Raw genomic sequence first — 15,285 nt, forward strand, 5'->3', positions numbered from 1 at the left:
TCTCTCTCTCTCTCTCTCTCTCTCTCTCTCTCTCTCTCTCTCTCTCTCTCTCTCTTTCTCTCTCTCTCTCCCCTCCTTTCAATTAGGAAATGAGATTATTCTCTTCCCTTTCTTTCCCTCCCCGCCAATTCCTCACTGTGTAACTGCTATATGCATGGTGAAGACTAAGAGACAATTAATGACCTCTAAAGTGCTTTCTAATGCTCAATCTGTGATGCTATGGACTCTCTCTCTGCATTGGTCAGATTCTAGAAAACTAACTTGGTCTCATAGGCTTCTCTTCTATTAGATTGACCTACTTTTAAGGATAGTAGATAAATCCGGAGAAATCACCCCCATTCTCCTTAGTTTTGTTTGCAGAAATGTCCAGCAGGCATCAGTTATCCCGAAATCCACAGAACCCAGCAAGGAAACTCAAGCATACCTCTAGACCTTACCTTACATTGGATATGCAGCCAGAGCAGTGGGTGTTATATACATCTGAGAGACCTAGAGGGAGAAGGTTGCAATGGCTCTGGCCAAACTTCAAACAGATAATTCATTTAGTAGGCATGCTGATGATGATTGGAAGTGCATTCCTATGTAGCAGGATATAGGAGAAATCTAAATCAAGTTCCAGTCTAGTGAATTTAAAATGGGGGACTGTTATTTTGTTCTGTCTAACCAATATGGATGAGCGCACATGTAATGAGCATGGTAGTCATGGTCCAATACTTATTATGATTAATGCCCTCATTGATTTTCATTTTTTATCAGGAAAACCTAGCAAGACTCCAGAGGGCCTTTGCAAGGAAGTGGGAATTCATCTTTATGCAAGCGGAAGCCCAAGTGAAGTATGTGAATGGAATAGAGGCCCTTCTAGGAAAAAGAAGGGGTTTCATTCCAAATGTGTGTCTTTGTTGCATGAGTTCAAGGGAGTTGACAACCACATTTAGGATTTCTGGTCCTCTTCCCTATTTTCTAATAAAAACAGCTTTGTGGAAATGAAGGCCAGGATCTGCTTAGAAATCTCTCTGAATTTTCAGCCCAGATGGTGTAATCTCTTTTTTCTTATAATTTGGTTTGTGCCCTCTTCTTGGTTAATTTCACACTAGGAAAGTTATCAAGTGGGTGTTCTAAAACACTTTGAGGAAAATCCTTCCTCTATTCATTTTTAAACCATAATCCTGACCTGAACAATCAATAGTTCTCCAAATAATTACCAGCTTCCTGTTCTGTGTGTAACTAGCTGGAGATTCCTTGATTTCAACAATACACTATTTTTTTTTCCAAATAAGAGTCTTTATATTTGGCACAGGCAAAAGTCAAGGTATGCCAAATACTGGAGATGGATACAATGCAGAAACATGTATGCTTCCCTTCCAGCACTTTCAGTACAGTGTCAGTATAAGAAATTCTTTGCCTAAGTAGGAGGTTGGAAGAGTATAGTCACCCCTGAGGATCCGAGGTATGCTACTTATTACTTTATGCAGAAAAGACTCCTAGATCTCTTGACAAGTTTCCCATAAGTCAATTGCTAGGAATACTTAATCCAAGTAACCTAGCCTGTGTTATTCAAAACCTTTCTTGTCCTATGGTTTAAGATCTAGGGACATCTCTGCATGGACCATTGTCATGAACCACTCTAGCCCATTGCCCTGCATCACCTTTCTCTTTCATCATTTTATTCTCCTTAAATGGAACTCATTGGATAATTACTTTACTAAGAAATTTGATCTATATAGCCTAAATTTCTCCTGAGTCACTGCCACTCTCTTCTATCCTAATTCTTTCTCTGAGCATGGTCAAATGCCATCTTTCTAAAGGCTTGTCTCATCCTTCCCACTTTCACTGCTAGCATATTGGCACCCTCACTTAACTACAGATGTCTATAGCAGTGATGGCAAACCTTTTAGAGACATGAGTGCCCAAACTACAACTCTCACACTACATGTGAGCCACCCCACCTTACCCCAGGCAGGAAGGGAGGGGTGAGGAAGCGCTCCCATTGGGTTGCTGGGCAGAGGGATGGGTGATGAAAGAAATGTCCTCAGGTGTGCATGAAGAGGGGGAAGGGAGCATCCCCCTCCAGCATCCATGCCATAGGTTCACCAACCCAGATCTATAAGATACCCCACACCCCCCTTTCCTCTCCCCACTCATTTCCCTCCTTTTTTAAATTTACTCTGACAAATGTAGACATTGACATGTATACTGTGGAATGAGGCTGAAAAGCCTTGCCTTTACTACAGCCAGTCTCACTGATGACATCCTCTCCGGCTGCCAACCCCTACAGCCCCCAATGGTACAGTAAAAGAGAAAAATGGTAGTTACTTCACTCAAATTGATGATTCTTAGGATGCCATTGTGTTAACTTCTATATTATGGGTTCTGTTGACAGGTTATCCATCTGACCCTTCTCCTGCATTCCTCTTCCTTCCCACAATTCATTATGCTCTGCCTCTCACCCAAGATCTCATCACTCTCTCTCAGTAACCTTAGCAAGCTGGTTGCCCTCTGCAAAGTGTAGTATATCACTCTAGAGTTGGTTACTTCTCCAGAAGGAGCTATGGCCCATGGAGAAGCTGAGGATAGTGGGTGGGGCAGAAATCGGAACAGGAATAACAAGGTTTATAATCTCTTTGCACCCAGAAGATCCTAGAAAACAAAGAGAAAAGTTAATTTGTACTTTCAGAATAAAAGAGCCTCACATGTTACAAAAGGAGGGGGAATTGTCACTTGATACACATATGGTATTTCTCGATTAACTTTTTTGATTAACTCTGTGATTACTTTATAATTGTGGACCATTTAAGTACATGGTAATTATCATGAAAATCACAGGGTGATTATAGGTTTATTTCAGTCCAGTAAACTAAAGTGCTCCTATGAGATTTGAAAGCTAGAAGTTCCCTAGTACATGGCAATTAATCTGAGTTACTTCTTACTTACAGAAGGAATATGAAGCAATACACAATTTTTTTCTTGTTTTAATAAAAGCCTCTCATCTGGGCTACTGATTAGAAAATAAACTATTTCTTTTGTCACCTGTAATTTACCTTTCACAATTTGTGCATCCACCATCTGGGGCCAGCAAAATCAAAATGGTGGTGATATTTGATTTCTAGATCTTGTCATATGCTGGGGTCCTTCCTCTACTTTGCAGGGAAAGATAGAGTGGGAGGAGATTCAGATTAAATAGAAAATTTTAAATTCTAGCAAGTTTTACCTAAAGCAACCTTGTACATTTAAAGATGGAAATTTGACTGACCTACATATTAATTTTACACACTTAATGCCATCCCAATCCAACAAGCAATTATTAAACATGAACTAAAATAGTCCCTGTCCTCGAGGAGAGTATGTTTGTATGTTTGAGCTGACTTTGAATTTTAGATGATTAAACCAACATTCTTCCCTAGCATCAAGCAAAATTTCTCTCCATTATAAAGATCCTTGTAAGTTGGGTCCCAAGCATATTTTCTTCTGTTTATTTCATTATGTAGTAGAATGGAGGGGTAAGAGGGAAGGCACTGATATTTTACACATATAGGCCTCATGATCCTAAAATGAATAAATTAAGTAAATGTATTTGTTCCATTTGCAATAGATGTAGTAGTACCTTAGAAATGAAGCCAAGTAAGAGTGGGCAAGAAAATAAGAAAGTGAGAAAAAAAACAAATGCAAATTATTTCTCTTTTCTGTTTCCGTTTTTAGGATTGATCGGAAAAAAGATAAAACTGAAAGAAAAATTTTGGATAGTCAAGAACGAGCCTTCTGGGATGTACACAGGCCAGTGGTGAGACAGTTTTATATGATTTTATAGGTTATCTCATTTTTTATTTAACCCTTCTTAAAACCAGTGGTAGTCTTTAGCCTATGAGCATCTATCTCAGGGAAATGGGTGATCTCTGTATAAACCATTTTATTATTCATTCATATGATTACTTCACTTTCCCTAATAGCCACCCAAAGTAAACTAAAATTTCTAGGGCAGCTAGGTGGCATGGATAGAGTGCCAGGCCTGGGGTCAGGAAGATTTCTCTTCCTGAGTTCAACTTTGGCATCAGACCCTTACTAGCTGGGTGACCCTGAGCAAGTCATTTAACCCTGTTTGCCTCAGTTCCCTCAATTATAAAATGAAGTAGAAAAGGAAATGGCAAACCATTCTAGTATCTTTGCCAAAAAATCCTAAACAAGGTCATGAAGAGTCAGACACAACTGAAATAACTGAACATCGACAAAATATCTATCTCCCAATGTTTAGGAGATTTCTCTTTGTTCTCATCTCCCTTACCAAATTATCTTCTTTGGGAAACAGCACAATCCACATTACCAGAATTAAAAAATTCCATTTTTACAAATTTTTAGATATGACGTAGTTGACCTTTTTCAAGACTGTTTAAATTCCACTTATCAAAACAAATTCTACATTTCTTCATAAAATAGGCAGGTAGACTAAGGACCAATCCCTTTCCCCATCTTTATCACATAATTAAAAACAGTAATTTTTAACAGGTTTTCTGTTTTATGTCAAAAATACAGACCTGGCTATCAAAAATATAAAAATATCACTAAGGGATGGAGGGACATAACTGAAGACACCTGGATCCTACCCTAAGACGTGACGGAACCAGAGACCTATAATCCTCTACTCTCTCCAACTCAAGGACACTTGGGATCTGTATACCCAGATCCTGCTTGAGTCTCAGGTCCTCATTCCCTGATGCCTTTCCCATCCCCTCCCCAAAAGGGTGGGGGGAAACAGAAAGGGAATCAGGCCTTTGAAGAGAGGACACAAGGAGAATTCTCTAATAAATAAGTATTATTAGGTAAAAAGTCATTTAAGTCATTTACTTAACAAACGCTGGCACAAAAAAATTCAGCTTCCAAATGGTGAGGACCATAGATGTGAGGAGAAAAAATATAGGCTTACCTTATCCCCTTGAATAGTAAAATATTTTCTGTCTGAAATTCCAAAATATCCATTTTACTTGTATGCCAGAAAGTAGGCTTATTGAAAGAGAAGAATTCATATCCAACTTTATTGAATGTTTAAGAACTCCCATCTTTACACAGAGTACAAATGAGAGATGGAGGGGAGGAAGAGAAGGGGAAGAAGAAGTGGGGGGGGAGGGCACAGAGTTTAGACTGAGTCAGAAGACCTGATTCTGAACCGTGACTTTACCACCCACTAGCTATGCGACCATAGATAAATCATTTACTTGATCTTGCTGACTCCCAGCTTCTTATATGCACTATGATGTTAATTATACCTAAAAGAGTTCTTCTGAGAAAGGTGTTCTGAAAATTTTTTAAATGTTTTATGAATGTGATTCATTTGCTCATTAACTCAGGCAAGTGGGGGAGAAAAGAGGGGAAGGAAAGATTCTAAATTAATTAATCGATTGATTAATTAAAAATAAAATTAAATAAAATCTGTTCTTAGGAAGAAAATATATAAAGATTTTTAAATAAATTTTTTTAAATTTAAAAAATGTGATTCATCACTAGCTATATGACCCTAGGCAAGTCACTTAATCTTTTTTTTTTTTTTTTTAATAAAAACCCTTACTCTTAGAATCAGTACTAAGTATCAGTTCCACAGCAGAAGAGTGGTAAGGATAGGTAGAGTAATGACAAAACTTTTAGGGTCCGAGTGCACAAACAACAATCATCATGCCACATGTGAACCCTTCACCTTACCCCAGACAGGGGAGGGAGAAAGTGCTTCTATTGGGCTGCTGGGCACTGGGGAGAGTTATGTGAGAAATATCCTCAGGAACACATGGAGAAGGGGAAGGGAACAGCCCACTTCAGCATGCTCTGGCACATGTGCCATAGGTTTGCCAACACAGGGCTAGACAATGGGGGTCAAGTGACTTACCCAAGGTCTAACAGCTAGGAAGTGTTTGAGGCTAGAGCTCCTGTCTCTGGGCTTGGATCTCTCTCTATCTACTGAATCAACTACCTGCCCCCATCTTTATTTACCTCAGTTTCCTCAACTATAAAATAGGGACAATAATACCATCTCCTTTATAGGATTATTGTGAGAAACAAATAAGATAATATTTGTAAAGTGCTTAGTATCTGGCATAGAGTAAGAGCTATATAAATACTTATTCCCTTCCCCTCTTCCCCTTATTATATCACCAAAGAAACATCTTAGTTAAAAGTCATTTATAAATATCATCCTCATCATCATATTATAATCTGTCATCATTTGAAAAAAGGCAAGCACAGATCCAGTAAACAAAATTAATTTGTTCACTGGAGAACATCAACATATACAAGGTGTCCCCAAAGTCTTTGTACAATTTTAAGCTATTAATAGTTTAATGTAAGCTGGTATTGAGCTATTAATAGCTTAAAGTACTCAGCAAGTATTAAGTTATAAATACCTTAGTACTACCCAAAGATTTTGAAGACACCCAGGATTTGTCTACTTATATATTAGAATTTTGCCTTTCTTGTTATCCCAGTGCTTATCACAGTGCCTGGCAAATAATAAACACTTAACAAATAATTGTAGATGACTTCTCTGTGGTAATAAGGTCATTTAGATCAATTAGAGCTGCAATTAGTAATTTTTCCAATGATTCCTTTCTCAGCCAGGTTGTGTGAATACAACAGAAATGGATATCAGAAAATGTCGCCGGATGAAGAATCCACAGAAAGTCAAAAAGGTCAGCTTGTTAGTTGAATATGGAATGTTTCTATTTCAAGAACACCCTCAAAACCGTCCTATTGCTTGGACAAATAGACTGAAAAACAAAAGTTTATTTCATTTTTAAGGAACCGTGACTGTCAGTCAAGGCCCCCTTCCTTACATGGGTCTCCATTAAAGCATCACGTGGGGCTTAAACCTTGATCTGATAAACCAGTGGTTCCCAGACTTTTTTGTCCTACTGCTCCCTTTCCAGAAAAAAATATTACTTAGCGCCCCCTGTCACATACTATCACCACCTCCTTACAGTTATCCACCACCCCCAAATGCATCTGTGGCCATCACTGCCCCCCTGGATCTCTGCAGCACCCACCAGGGGGCGGTGGCGCCCACTTTGGGAATCACTGTGATAAACCCCGGATCTGGCTGATTGTGTGAGACATGTTATTTGGTGGGGGAGGCATACTTGAAGCTGAAAGAACCCTGGACTTGGGTTTGAATACTAATTGTGCCATTTACTGATTTATATAGCATAGCCTTAATAGCATAAAACTCTGTTTTTCTCAGTGAATGGAATCATAATGTTGTTTATTGAGTTGTTTCAGTCATGTCAGACTCTTCATGACCCCATTTGGGATTTTCTTGGTTAAGCTACAGGAGTGGCTTGCCACTTCCTTCTCCACATCATTTTCCAGACAAGGAAACTGAAGCATAGTTAAATAACTTTCCCAGGGTTACACAACTAGTAAATATTTGAGGCCAGATGTGAACTCAGGAGTTCCTGACTCCAGACCTGGTGCTATGCCACCTAGCTGCCCCAGATATGGTCCCAGTACTGGTATTATCTAACTTACCCATCTGACATGAGAATTAAATGAAAGAATGTAGGTAAAAGTGATTTATAACCATTAAGTGCTATATATAAAGTATAAGCTATAACCAATGCAACTATCAATAATATGGAAAAAGTCTTGATTGATGACACATGTTAAAACCAGTGGAAATGCAGGTTGGTTATGGGGGGGGTGAAAAGGGTGAAGAGGAAAGTAAAAACATGAATCATGGAATCATGGAAAAAATTTTTGTACAATTGATTTAGCTCCTTGTATATTTGAGTAATTCGACCTTTGTCAGAGTTTTTTGTTATAAAGATTTTTTCCCAGTTTGTTGTTTCCCTTCTGATTTTGGTTGCATTGTTTTGTTTATACAAAACCTTTTAAATTTAATATAATCAAAATTATTTATTTTACATTTTGTAATTTTTCTAACTCTTGCTTGCTTTTAAAACTTTCCTTTCCCAGAGATCTGACAAGTATACTATTCTGTGTTCACCTAATTTTCTTATAGTTTGCTTCTTTATATTCAAGACATTCATCCATTCTGAATTTATCTTGGTGTAGGGTGTGAGATGTTGATCTAAACCTAATCTCTCCCATATTGTTTTCCAATTTTCCCAGTAGTTTTGTCAAATAGTGAATTTTTGTCCCAAAAGTTGAGCTCTTTGGGTTTATCATAGACTGTCTTGCTGACGTCACTTACCCCAAGTCTATTCCACTGATCCTCTCTTCTGTCTCTTAGCCAGTACCATATTGTTTTGCTTACCACTGTTTTATAGTATAGTTTAATATCTGGTAATGCTAGGCTACCTTCCTTCACTTTTTTTTTTTCATTATTCCCCTTGATATTCTTGATCTTTTGTTCTTCCAAATTAACTTTGTTATAGTTTTTTCTAATTCTGTAAAAAAGTTTCTTGGTAGTTTGATAGGTAAGGCACTAAATAAGTGAATTAATTTGGGTAGAATGGTCATTTTTATTATGTTAGCTCATCCTGCCCATGAGCAATCAATGTTTTTCCAATTGTTTAGATCTAGTTTTAATTGTTTGGTAAGTATTTTGTAGTTGTGTTCATATAATTCCTATGTTTGTTTTGGTAGATAGATTCCTAAGTATTTTATATTGTCTAGGGTGATTTTAGATGGTGTTTCTCTTTCTAATTCTTGCTGCTATGATGTGTTGAAAATTATATAGAAATGCTGATGATTTATGTGCATGTATTTTGTATCCTGCAACTTTCCTAAAGTTGTTTTTAGTTGATGATTCTCTAGGATTTTTTAAGTAGACCATTATATCATCTGCAAAGAGTGATAACTTAGTCTCCTCAATGCCTATTTTAATACCTTCAATTTCTTTTTCTTCTCTAATTGCTACTGATAGTGTTTCTAGTACAATGTTAAATAATAGAGGTGATAATGGGCATCCTTATTTTAGGCTTTATCTTATTGAGAAGGCTTCCAATTCATCCCCATTGCATATGATGCTTGTTGATGGATTTAGATATATATACTGTATTATTTTAAGGAAAGGTCCTTCAATTCCTATTCTTTCTAGTGTTTTCGGTAGGAATGGGTGTTTTATTTTGTCAAGGGCTTTTTCAGCATCTATTGACATAATCATGTGATTTTTGTTTGTTAGCTAGTCAATTATGTGGATGGTTTTCCTAATGTCGAACCATACTTTCATTCCTAGTATAAATCCCACCTGATCATGATGGATAACCCTCATGCTCACTTACTGGAGTCTTTTTTTTTTACCCTTGTACTTTGGTGTATTGTCTCATAGGTGGAAGATTGGTAAGGGTGGGCAATGGGGGTCAAGTGACTTGCCCAGGGTCACACAGCTGGGAAGTGGCTGAGGCCGGGTTTGAACCTAGGACCTCCTGTCTCTAGGCCTGACTCTCACTCCACTGAGCTACCCAGCTGCCCCCTGGAGTCTTTTTGCTAGTATTCTATTTAAGTTTTTTGCATCTATGTTCATTAGGGAGATTGATCTGTAGTTTTCTTTCTCTGTTTTTGGTCTGCCTGGCTTTTGAATCAGTACTATACTTGTGTCCTAAAAGTAATTTGGTAGGACTTCTTTGCTTATTATGTCAAATAATTTGTATAGTATTGGGATTAATTGTTCTTTGAATGTCTGATAAAGTTCATTTGTGAATCCATCAGGCCCTGGGGATTTTTTCTTAGGGAGTTCTTTAATGGCTTGTTCAATTGCTTTTACTGATATTGGATTATTTAAGTATTCTATTTCTTCTGCTGTTAATCTAGGCAACTTATATTTTTGTAAATATTCATCCATATCACCTAGATTGCTATGTTTATTGCCATATAATTGGGCAAAATAGTTTTTAATGATTGCCTTAATTTCCTCTTCATTAGAGGTGAGGCCTCCTTTTTCATCTTTGATTGTGTTAATTTGGTTTTCTTCTTTCCTTTTTGTTATTAGATTGACCAGTACTTTGTCTATCTTATCTGTTTTTTCAAAATACCAGCTTCTAGTCTTATTTATTATTTCAATAGTTCTTTTACTTTCAATTTTATTAATTTCTCCTTTGATTTTTAGTATTTCTAATTTAGTTTTCATCCGGGGATTTTTAATTTGTTCATTTTCTAGTTTTTTTAAGTTGCCTGCCCAATTCATTAACCTTTGCCCTCCCTGATTTGTTAATATATGCACTCAGTGATACAAATTTTCCACTTAGAGCTGCTTTGGCTGTATTTCATAGGTTTTGGTAAGAAGTCTCATCATTGTCATTGTCTTCAATAAAATTATTAATTGTTTCTATGATTTGTTCTTTCACTAACTTATTTTGGAAAATCATATTATTTAATTTCCAATTAGTTTTTGGTTTGCCTCTCCATTTATTGTTACTAATAACTATTTTTATTGCATTATGATCTGAGAAGATTACATTTATTATTTCTGCTTTTTTGCATTTGTTTGCCATGTTTCTATGTCCCAGTATATGGTCAATCTTTGTGAATGTTCGATGTGCTGCAGAAAAGAAGGTGTATTCCTTTTTGTACTCATTTATTTTTCTCCATGTATCTCTTAACTCTAATTTGTCTAGGATTTCATTCACCTCTCTTATTTCTTTCTTATTTATTTTTTGGTTTGATTTATCTAGATCTTATAGGGGAAGGTTGAGGTCACCCACTAGTATAGTTTCACTATCTATTTTGTCCTGGAACTCTACTAGCTTTTCCTTTAGAAATTTCAGTGCTATACCATTTGGTCCATATATGTTGAGTATACTTATATTTCTTCATCGTTTATACTGCCTTTTATTAGGATGTAATTACTCTCCCTATCTCTTTTAACCAGATCTATTTTTACTTTGACTCTGTCAGAAATCATGATTGTAACTCCTGCCTTCTTTTTCTCAGTTGAAGTTCAATAGATTTTGCTCCTTCCTTTCATTTTTACTTTATACATGCCTGCCTGCCCAATGTATTTTTCTTGTAGACAACCTATGGTAGGATTTTGGTTTCTAATACACTCTGCTATTTGCTTACATTTTGTGGGGGAGTTCATCCCATTCACATTCAGAGTTATAATTATCACCTGTGTATTCCCAGACATTTTGATTCTCTTTCTTTGCCCTGCCCTTTCTTCTTTCACTATTTCCTTCTTTACCAGAATTTTGTTTTTAATCAGTTCCCCTAATCCCCTCCCTTATGGTACTTCCCTTTCTCCCCTCTCCCTTCTTATTCCCTTCTTATTCTTCTTTAGGGTCTTTTTAAGCTACACCCCCGCCCTCTCCCTTCCTAGTGTTGCTTCCCTCCCCACCAGTCCATTTGTTACTTTTCTACTTCTCTATAGAGCTCGAATCAATCCTCTGCCACAATGGATCTGATGATTCTTCCCTCTTTAAGTTGATTTCAATGCACTTAAGTATTAAATATTTCCTCTCTCCAACCTCTTTACCCTTCCAGTGTATTGTTATCTCTCCTGTTTGCCCCATGCACTTCTTTATGGAATAAAAATTTACTCCATTTTGTTTGTTTTCCCATTTTTCTTAATATTTTTTCCTTTTCCCCCCTCTAGTTTTGTATATATTTATACACACACACACACACACACACACACACACACACACACACACACAGAGATATATATCTTGACATTTCATCCTATACAGTTTGCCACTGTTCCCTCTAAGTAAACTTCTTCTAGTTACCCTGTTAATAATAACAATTTTTAATATTTGCCAATATCTTCTTTTCTTCTAGGGATACAAATCAATTGAATTTATTGGGTCCCTTAAAGAAAAGATTTCCCACCTACCCACCACCACCCCCACTCTCTTAATTACCTTATGATGATTCTCTTGAGTTCTGTGTTTGGGCAGCAAACTCTCTGTTTAAGTCCGGTTTTTTCTTGATGAATGCTTGGAAATCCTCAATTTTATTGAATGACCATACTTTCCCCTACAAAAATATAGTCAGTTTTGCTGGATAGTTGAATCTTGGTTGTAGCCCCAGTTCTCTTGCTTTCCGGAATATTGTGTTCCATGCCTTCTGGACCTTCAATGTAGATGCAGCCAGATCCTGTGTTATCCTAACTGTTGTTCCCTGGTATCTGAATGACTTCTTCTTAGCAGCTTGTGATATTTTTTCCTTCGCCTGGTAGTTTTTGAATTTGGCTATAATATTCATGGAAGTTGTCAGTTGTGGATTAAATGTAGGAAGTGATCTGTGGATTCTTTCCATTTCCACTTTTCCCTCTTGTTTGAGAATGTCAGGGCAGTTTTACTGGATAATTTCCTGAAGGATGATGTCTAAACTTTTTCTTTTGTCATGATGTTCTGGTAAACCAATAATTCTTAAATTGTCTCTTCTAGCTCTGTTCTCCATATTTTTTATTGTATCAATGAGGTATTTCATATTCTTCTCAAATTTTTCATTGTTTTTTACTTTGTTTAATATATTCTTGCTGCCATGTGAAGTCATTTGCTTCAGGTTGTTGAGTTCTATTTTTTAGAGACTTAATTTCATCCCTGGCTTTTTAGTCATCCTTTTCCTTCTGGTCTGATTTTCTTTGTAGATCATCTTTTGCCTTCTTTGCTTTGTTTTCAAGCTGGTCAGTTCTGTCTTTGAATATCTTGTTTTCTTGTTTTAGTTCATGTATTTTCTTTTTCAAATTGTCTTCAGCCTCTCTTGATTGCTTTTTGAGTTCCTGAAGTTCTTGAGTTAATTGAATTTTGAGATCTTCCAAAGCCTGTGTCCAATTTGCTGGAGTTTCTTCCTCTTCTTCTATTTCATTTGCAATCTTTTCACTTCCTAGAAAGAAGCTTTCAATTGTCATTTCTTTTCTCTTTTTCTGTTGTTTACTCGTATTTTTTCCTTCTCTGTTCTGCTGGTTTAAGCAGATGGATTTAATGAGCTTTGATGAAACATCTTCCCCCAGCTGGCAATGGAGGTTTGTAATTACTTTTCTGTGCCTGCCTGCCAGAGATTTCAGGGGCCACTGGAGACTCCACACAGTGTGTGGTAGAGGAGTCCTGGGATTCCCCTTCAATACCCTCAGACCTGACAGTTCAAGAATTCAAACCTTTTTCTTGGCATACCTCTTGAACTGTCCAGCAGTAGGATCCCCCTGCTTTGTCCCATTGTTAGATTTGGTCCTCTTTCTTCTTGAAGCGCATTGTGTTCTATCTTGGTGCAGAAAGGGTGAGGAGGTTTTAAGATTTGCTCTGTCTAAGCCACCATCATCCAGGCTAGGGACCGTCCTTGGCCCAGGAGTGGTAAGGGTGGGCAATAGGGGTCAAGTGATTTGCCCAAGGTCACACAGCTGGAAGTGTCCGAGGCCGGACTTGAACCTAGGACCTCCAGTCTCTGGGCCTGGCTCTCAATCCACTGAGCCACCCAGCTGCCCTGTAAGCAACCCCACCCTGTAAAAACTACATCTGCTAAAGAAACTGCAACCTAAAGTAGGGGCAGCTGGGCTAGCTCAGTGGATTGAGAGCCAGGCCTAGAGACGAAAGGTCCTAGGTTCAAACCCGGGCTCAGACACTTCCCAGCTGGGTGACCCTTAGCGACTGTGTGACCCATTGCCTACTGGTTGTGGCCCTATGCTCCTAGAATGGAGTCCCAGGATAAAAAAAAAGCCACCATCTTCCCAGAATTCTAATGTTAACTTTTTAAGGTTAGGATTGAAGCCTAAAGTATTCCTCCTTTCTCTTAATGAAATCTAGTTACAAAATTGAATCTCTCTTTTTATTCTTCACTATTATAGCAAAGTTCCTCTAGCATCAGCCTTTTGATGATAAATGGACAAATTTCTCCTAGTAAGTGCAAGCATGGATATGTTGTGATCTGCATCTTTGGAGGGAAGATCCACAAAGATGAAATCCCAAATCCATTTTGAAATTTGGAGTATTTGAGTTTTGTTGGAACATGTCCTATTGTGTATTATAGAGAAATAAGCATTTTCTGTATAAGCCTGTTTAGGAGAGCTCTAAATTTGGAATCAAGAAGTCCTCTGGCTGAATCCTATCTCTGATGCTTATTTGCCTTGGGACCACAGACAAGAAATTTATTTATTTTTTTTTATAATTTTTTATTTTTAGAAAAAATTTCCCTGGTTACATAAGTCATGTTTTTACTTTACCCTTCACCCCCTTCACCTACTCACCCCCCTCCCTGCCTCCGTAGCTAATTCGCATTTCCACTGGTGTGGTCAGTCTGTGCCCTGTTACATGGTCTATCTTTGTGAATGTTCCATGTGCTGCTGAAAAGTAGGTGTATTCCTTTTTGTCTCTATTTATATTTCTCCAAATATCTATTAACTCAAATTTTTCTAGGGTTTCATTTACCTCTCTTATCTCTTTCTTATTTATTTTTTGGTTTGATTTATCTAGATCTGATAGGGAAAGGTTCAGGTCCCCCACTAGTATGGTTTTGCTATCTCTTTCACCCTTGAGCTCCACTAGCTCCTCCTTTAGAAATTTGGAAGCTATTCCGTTTGGTGCATACATATTGAGTACTGATATTTCTTCATTGTTTATACTGCCTTTTATTAGGATGTAGTAACCTTCCCTATCTCTTTTAACCTTATCTATTTTTACTTTGGCTCTGTCAGAGATTATGATAGCCACCCCTGCCTTCTTTTTCTCATTTGAAGCCCAAAAGATTTTGCTCCATCCTCTCATTTTCATTCTATGTCTGTCTGTCCAGCTAATATGTGTTTCTTGTAAACAACATATGGTTGGGTTTTGGTTTCTAATCCACTCTGCTATTTGCTTCCGTTTTATGGGTGAGTTCATCCCATTCACATTCAGAGTTATAATTATCAACTCTGCATTCCCAGACATTTTGATTCTCTCTCCTAGTCCTGTTCTTTCTTCTTTCACTGTTTCCTTCTATACCAGTGTTTTGTTTTTAATCAGTTCCTATAATCCCCTCGCTTGTTGTACTTCCCTTTCTCCCCCCTCCCTTCTTATTCCCCTCTTATTGTTCTTTAAAGCCACGTGGTGCTCCCCCCCCCCAAGCCCTTTCCCTCCCTAGTATTGCTTCCCTCCCCACTAGTCCCTTTGTTACCCTTCTACTTCTCTATAGGGCGTGAATCAATTTTCTGCCCCTATGGATCTGATTGTTCTTCTCTAAGTTGATTTCAATGCACTTGAGTATTGAATATTCCCTCTCTCTAACCTCTTTACCCTTACAATGTATTGTTATTTTTCCCCTGTTGATCCCATGTGCTTGTGCTTCTTTATGGAATATAAATTTATTCCTTTTTGTTTGCTTTCCTTTTTTCTTATTGTTATCTTCTTCCCCCATAGTTTTGTATATATTTATACATAC

General features: G+C 37.5%; 1 protein-coding gene across 1 annotated transcript in view; it reads left to right on the forward strand.

Annotated features, from left to right (window-relative positions):
• RGS6 (regulator of G protein signaling 6) overlaps positions 1 to 15,285 on the forward strand; it is a 242,202-nt gene that overhangs the window by 91,586 nt on the left and 135,331 nt on the right. Inside the window, exons 6-8 of the mRNA XM_044659970.1 lie at positions 757 to 833; positions 3,697 to 3,778; positions 6,591 to 6,673. Coding sequence (XP_044515905.1) covers positions 757 to 833; positions 3,697 to 3,778; positions 6,591 to 6,673 — 242 coding nt within the window. The remainder of the gene's footprint in view (positions 1 to 756; positions 834 to 3,696; positions 3,779 to 6,590; positions 6,674 to 15,285) is intronic.

This window comes from Gracilinanus agilis, chromosome 2 (assembly GCF_016433145.1).
Source record: "Gracilinanus agilis isolate LMUSP501 chromosome 2, AgileGrace, whole genome shotgun sequence".
In the NCBI taxonomy this organism is placed as follows: Eukaryota; Metazoa; Chordata; class Mammalia; order Didelphimorphia; family Didelphidae; genus Gracilinanus; species Gracilinanus agilis.